Source organism: Marmota marmota, unplaced genomic scaffold (genome assembly GCF_001458135.2).
Source record: "Marmota marmota marmota unplaced genomic scaffold, marMar, whole genome shotgun sequence".
In the NCBI taxonomy this organism is placed as follows: domain Eukaryota; kingdom Metazoa; phylum Chordata; class Mammalia; order Rodentia; family Sciuridae; genus Marmota; species Marmota marmota.
In genome coordinates, this window is record NW_026000185.1 from 22,316,666 (window position 1) to 22,323,214 (window position 6,549).

General features: G+C 46.4%; 1 protein-coding gene across 1 annotated transcript; it reads right to left on the reverse strand.

Annotated features, from left to right (window-relative positions):
* Positions 1 to 450: 450 nt before the first annotated feature.
* Positions 451 to 3,980, reverse strand: Chchd2 (coiled-coil-helix-coiled-coil-helix domain containing 2). Its single transcript, XM_015491378.2, has 4 exons — positions 3,815 to 3,980; positions 2,390 to 2,630; positions 1,375 to 1,528; positions 451 to 725 (listed from the first exon to the last, which is right to left on the reverse strand). Exons 1-4 carry the CDS (start codon positions 3,862 to 3,864, stop codon positions 715 to 717), a joined length of 456 nt encoding a protein of 151 aa, XP_015346864.1. The 5' UTR covers positions 3,865 to 3,980; the 3' UTR covers positions 451 to 714.
* Between the last annotated feature and the right edge of the window lie 2,569 nt (positions 3,981 to 6,549).

The following is a 6,549-nucleotide window of genomic DNA, read 5'->3' on the forward strand; positions in this document are numbered from 1 at the left end:
ACTTAAAAATGACCTGGGGCACAGGGAGGGGAGTTTGAGGTGAGTGGACACACTGGGGGACAACGCAGTACTGACCTGGCCCCAGGAAACCCATCCAGTAGGAAGCCTGTGGCTGCATCTCCTTTGCCAGTCACTCCTTTACAACAGTATTTTTTAGGATTTGTTACTTTTTGTGGTGCTGGAGATCAAACCTGAGGCCTCAGGCAGCTAGGCATGCACACTACCTGGCCCTCACACCCCAGCCCCCAAGGCAGGCCTGATGCTCCTCCTGATGCACCCCTCAGGCAGCTGTCAGACCCTCCAGGTGGATACTAATTTAGCATCCAAAGCCTAGAGAAGAGTGGAATGGAGACCCGAGGAGACTACTGTGTTCTGTTGTGAGATTCATCATGTTCGGCATGCAGATCTAATTTATGTACTCATACTTAAAGACCGACCATCACCACAAACTTCAGGAGAAAAATCATTTTATTCTAATACTCAAAGAACATCAGAACAGCTGACTTCAGGAGGCCACATATTTGCCAGTCCCAACTCTGTGAACTTCCATACAGTTAGAATACTCATTTGCTGCCATTCACAAAAACTGAAGCTATTAAATGAGGCTTTACATTGCAGTTTTATATTCATACTTTCACTATCAATTACATTTTTATGTTAAAGTAACTTGGTCATCAGAGCCGATTTTCCAATTCTTCAATTTGAACTTCTTGATTAGACTAATCCTGCAAACAGAAAATGTAAGTTAGAAGTACACTGGCTGCAGATACTGACAAAACAAATGTCTGAGATAAGCTACTGAAGGCTTCTTTCAACTAACAAAGTTTCAACTCTCCAGCTGCCTCAACAGAAAAGACAAGGTGCATGTGCTTCTAGGAACAAAGTTCTGAGGGAGAAATTCAGCTACTCTGGTACTGTATGTAATGCCAACAAGTCTTCTGACAATCTTGGACAGGCAATCTCTTAATTCCATATTTCAACCACCTAAAAGGATTTAAAATTTTCCCCTACTTCCTACCTAAATGAAGGAGGAAAAATAAAATTCTTAAAACAGGCAGGAGACACTTACACAAAAGTAAGTTGACTACGAATTTCAGAAAGCCAACCTCAAGAGTTTGAGGAACTTAATGTAATTTTATACTCACAGCCTTAAGGCTAAGAGACCACTCACATGTAGTAAAACATAACAAGATCTGGCATTTATACTTGCTTAAGGAAGAGTCATAGTTAGAACACAGCTGGTGAAAGCACAGAGAAATTTAAACAATACTTCTTCTAACTTGTTGGTGTAATTTATCAACAGACTCCCTAAGTACCACAGGCTCAGGAATACTACTGTGAACTGAGCACATGCAAGCCTGCTCAATCACTTACCATTAGCAATTCTGCACTGCTTCAACACCTCATTGAAACCCTCACAGAGCTTAACATCAGCTTGGTTCTGGGCACACTCCAAAAATTGTTTTATCTCATAAAAGCAAGGGTCACTAAGCTGCTGCTGCTGTGCTGGCTGGGTTCCCTGAGGCTCCTGTAAAGTCAAGGCAAAACATTTGGTAACTCCTGAGAAAGAAAATCGCTACAGTTTTTGCAGTTAACTGGGGAAACAACTAGGATCAAATACAAATTAATCAAAATGTCCACATAATAACACTGAAAGTGAAAAATATCAAGAGGCAGAAAGCAAGTGAATTTTAATAAAACTTCAGCTGCAATAAGAAAGTTTCATGAATACAAATGCAAATAAGGCAGAATGGTTATCTGGGCACCTCAAGATTAAATGGGGCTGGGGTTACAGTTCAGTGATAAAACATCTGCCCAGCATGTGTGAGGCCCTACTAAATGAACAGAATACAAATAAAACATACTGGGGAGGTAGCCCAGTACAACACCCACACAGGCAAAAAAAAAAAAAAAAAATGAAAGAAAAAAATTTCCAATGAAACTCGATGAAGGAAAAATGGGACTACTATGGGAAAAATAGGGGTGAGTTTCAAGAACACCAGAATTATAGAGTCCCAACTTATATTCATTAGTAAAGAAAATCCACACACTTCAAAGAGGTGCTGGAAAATATCAGGCAAGGGATCACAAAGCAAATTTTTGATTACTAAAGATTGAGATTAGATTAATAAGAAAAATCATTGAGATTAAATACTTGAAGGGGAAAATGGCTATTTTACAGGGAGTCAGACTGGACTGTCCCAACTGTACACCTTGGGAAGAAACACAATTTGTACAGTACTTGTTGGTGCTGGTCTGAATCACTAACTCAATGTCAAATAGGGCTTTTGACAACACACTTTCTATTAATGGTATTGTAGATTCTAACCTTAAAGACAATTCCTAGGCATAAGGAACTTATAAACAATTATATTTTCTCCAAACATACCTGGTAAGTGATATCAGGCTTTGCGGGCTCTCCTCCACTGAAGCCTCCAGTGATGGCATGGCCCAGTGTGTGCCCCACAGCAGAGCCCACTGCCACACCAGCTGCAGTGGTTGCCATCTGGGCCATCAGACCTGGCTGCCGGGGTGCTGCAGCAGGGGACCCGACTGCAGATGGTGGGGCTGCAGCTGGTGGCTGAGCTGCTGGTGCTGGCCTGGGCGCAGCCCTCATCGGAGGGGCCCGGCTGTGAGAAAAAGGAACAAGGATGAAGTACTTCTAACTGGTTTTGTGAACCGTCAACTTAAAAATGAACTCTCTTCCCATCCCCACCCCTGCAGCCACTTCAAAGTTTTCATATAGGTCACAGACTCTTTTCAAAACACACTTATTCCAACATTCATAATGAAAAAAGTAAAAGGGCTGGGGTAGCTCAGCACTAAAGCACCTGCATCAGTCTTTGGTGCCACCAAGAAAAGACAATGAATGAAGAAAAAAACCTAGAATTCATCTACTCAAACATTAGGCAGCAGTATTGCAGAGGCTGGGAATATAACAGAGGCAAAAACCTCTGCCTCGGTGGAGCTTAAGTTCTACTGAAACTTCCAAGAATTACTTCATATAATTTAAAATGTCATGATGCCTTTTGATACAGTGGGCTAAAAAAATTAAGTTATATTAAATATTAAGGAATAAATTCATTTTCTTTTGTTTGTACTGGGGATTGAATCGGGGGGTGCTTTATTTTTTACTTCCAAACTTGCTAAATTGCTGAGGCTGGCCTTTAACTTGCCATCCTCCTGCCTCAGCCCCCAGAGTCGCTGGGATTACAGGTGTCTGGCCAGGAGAAGATTTCTTTAGAAAGGCTATGTTGGGGGATATCAGAATCTCAGAAGAACCAAAGCGAGCCTCACCGTGCCAGCTACATTCGAAGGCTCTAGCCCTGGGCTGTCCCCAGGAAACCGAGCCCGAGGGTCGCTCGGGACGAGTGCGGGAGCAACCTGGGCAACACCGCGAGACCCGTCCTCAAACCACAGAAGACTCGGCTGGGGAGAAGTCTGGGCTGGCATCTCGTTTTGGACTGGAAGGCGGCCAGCGCCGGCGACTGCCGGGCTGCAGCACGTACCGGGGCTCCCACCCGCGGCCACCGGCACTCCCAGCATTCCCACCGGAGCGTCAAACACCGCTGCGCCACCCTTAGCCCAGGTCAGGCCCTCGGAGCCTTCGGGTCCCCTCCCCGCAAGTCCCTCCCGAGGAGCGCCCGGGTGAGCTCGCGCCCCGGCGTGACAGCCGCACCGGCGAGTCCCGCACCACAACAGAAGACGCCGTGCCCTGCGCTCCCCGCACCCTAACCCTAACCCGCCCGCCCCGCGACCCCGCAGCCAGCAGCTGGGCGTCCAGGCGGGGGCCCCGCGCCCCGCGGGGCCTCACCTGGCTGGGGGCGCCACGCGCGAAGTGCGGCTCCGGCTTCCACGCGGCATGGTAAGTTCCCGACGGCTCGGCGTCCAGAAGGCGAAGTGCAGTGCGCAGGCGACCACCTCCGAAGGCTAGCGGAAGCTGGGGACGGGGCTGTCCGGGGCGCAACCAATCAGCGCGTAGGCAGGGGCCGGGCGCCGACGTCCACGGGCCCTGAAGGTCACCGGAAGAGCAAGACGTCACTACGGCTTGGCAGCGCAATGACGTCATGAGCGGGCGCCGGCGCTCTGGGAGACCGGAAGTTGGTGCGGGGCGTGTTGGGCGCGAGCAGAGAGGCGGCGGCCTTGGGTTTCTCGCGAGGGTTTCGAAAATGGATTCAGCAGACAAGCGCAAGGAAGCCTCATGTCTGTGTGACCCGCTAAGGTCGCGCGGCATGAGCGCCTCGTGTCCGTCACGACAGCCCCTCTGCGTGCCGCCGTGCAGTTACGGTCCGGAGCGGGACAGCGTCCGCACGCCGCGGGCCCGGCGTGACTTCCCCGGGCCGCGAGGCTCACCCTGCGGTGACTAGCAGCGATCCCGGGCTCCGTCCGCAGTACCACAGATAGTAGTAATTACACACAGACACACACCCCAGATCTGCCTTCGCGGAGCTTGGGTTTCAGGGAGGGGAACCCCAAAGCCTCCCTGAGTCAGGCAGTGGTGATGCGAAGAAAGCGCAGGAGGCGAGTCCGCCGCGCTAGAGGGGCGGCGGGCCGGGGCCTGCCGTGGCGGCGGTGTTGCCCTGCCCTGCTCTTGACCTGCCCGTGGAACCTAGATGCCTCATCCTGATCTTGCTTTTTCTTTTCTTTTTTCTCTTTCTGGTTATCGAGTCCAGGTCATTCAACCACCGAGCCACATCTCTGGCCCTTTAAATTTTGAGGCCCTTTTAATTTTAATTCCTTGTAGCTGGAATTTAGGTGTGGGCCATCTTGCAAACTTTGTTTTTGAGCAGCAGATGCTGGTGGGTCAGGTGGGCTACCCAAGACTGACTGGATCTAAGGTGTTGCCAGAGTGACCCAGGCAACCTCTAACTTCATTATTGTCTTGTCTGATTGCTAAATGCTAACCCCACACACCCAGCACCAAGAGTTGAGAGTTGCTATGACAACTAGTAAGAACCATAAAACGAGTGAAAAGAGGTGGGTATTGTTGTATAAGACTGTTAACAATGCTGAATCTATTATTATTATTTTAGTTGTAGTTGGACACAATACCTTTATTTTTACGTGGTGCTGAGGACCGAACCCAGTGCCTCATGCATGCTAGGCGAGCATTCTACCACTGAGCCACAACCCCAGCCCCTGGTTTGCTAGTTTTTTGTTGAGAATTTGTGTATTAAGATCCATAAACAAGAGCAGTGGCACACACCTGCAATCCCAGTGGCTCAAAAGGATGAGACAGGAGGATCACAAGTTGCCAGCCTCAGCAACACAGGGAGACCGTACAAAAAAGGTTGGAAATGTGACTCAGTAGTAGATGCCCTGGGTTCAGTCCCCTTATTGTTAAGCCCCCCACCTAAATTCACTTACAGTGATCAAAATTTGAACCAAGAAACTTAAAAGTTGTTATAGATAAGAAATTTAGGTAAACGGACTCAATGATTGCAGTAAAAATTCTCAAATTAGGCAATAGGCAACAATTTTATTTTTAGTACTATCATTTAGAGGAGACTGTTTCTATTTTTGTTTTTGAGAAGGGTTCTTGCTACCTTGCCAAGGCTGTCCTCAGAATCCTGGGCTCAAGGGCTGGGGTTGTGGCTCAGTGGTAGAGCACTTGCCTTGCATTTATGAGGCACTGGGTTTGATCCTCAACACCACATAAAATAAATAAAAGGTATTGTGTCCATCTACAACCAAAAAAAAAATTTTTTTTTTAAATTCTGGGTGTACAACCAGAGATATGAAAAAATTGTGCTTTCTATGCATAATATGAATTGTAATGTATTCTGTTGTATAAAACAAATTAAAATTAAAAAAAATTTTTTTTAAATCCTGGGCTCAAGCTATCATAGGACTACAGATGTGTTACTACACCTAATGGCATCAGAATTTTTTTTCCAGAGGCAGATATCAAACCCAGGGCCTTTAAAAGATAGGCAAGAGCTCCACCACTAAACTACATCCCCAGCCCAAACAGGAAAATTTAAATTGTATACTGTTCCTGATTGTAGAAATTAGCTGTAGGAATGTTCATTTAACAGACTTAAAATAGAGAAAACCTGTAAACAACTTAAGCATACTACAATATAGAATTATTTATAAGTTAAATATGATGAAATGTACACTGTCATTAAAGTTATGAAAGGGTGCTAGGGATGTATGTAGCTCAGTGTTGTTGGTACTGGGGACTGAACCTAAGGGTGCTTAATCACTGAACTACATCCCCTTTTTATTTTTTATTTTGAGACAGGGTCTTGCTAAGTTGCTTAAGATCTCACTAAATTATTGAGGCTGCCCTTGAACTTGGGATCCTCCTGCCTCAGCCTCCCAGATTGATGGACTTATAGGCGTGCACCACCACACCCGACATAGCTGAGTGTCATAGTGCTTGCTTATCATGAGCAAGACCCTGGATTCAATCTCCAGCATGGAAAAAATTTATAAAAGAACATTTGACATGATATATATACACATCTATCTATATGATACATCTATATACACGTCTATCTATATGATACATCTATATACATGTCTATCTATATGATACATTCC

What these genes read in the sequence shown, in the direction of transcription:
- Chchd2 (XM_015491378.2), bottom strand. Translation starts at nt 3,864, where the DNA reads ATGCCGCGTGGAAGCCGGAGCCGCACTTCGCGCGTGGCGCCCCCAGCC. An exon ending in CGCGTGGCGCCCCCAGCCAG is followed by an intron (nt 2,631 to 3,814) that starts GTGAGGCCCCGC and finishes TTTTTCTCACAG; the next exon opens with CCGGGCCCCTCCGATGAGGG. An exon ending in AGCCTGATATCACTTACCAG is followed by an intron (nt 1,529 to 2,389) that starts GTATGTTTGGAG and finishes TTGACTTTACAG; the next exon opens with GAGCCTCAGGGAACCCAGCC.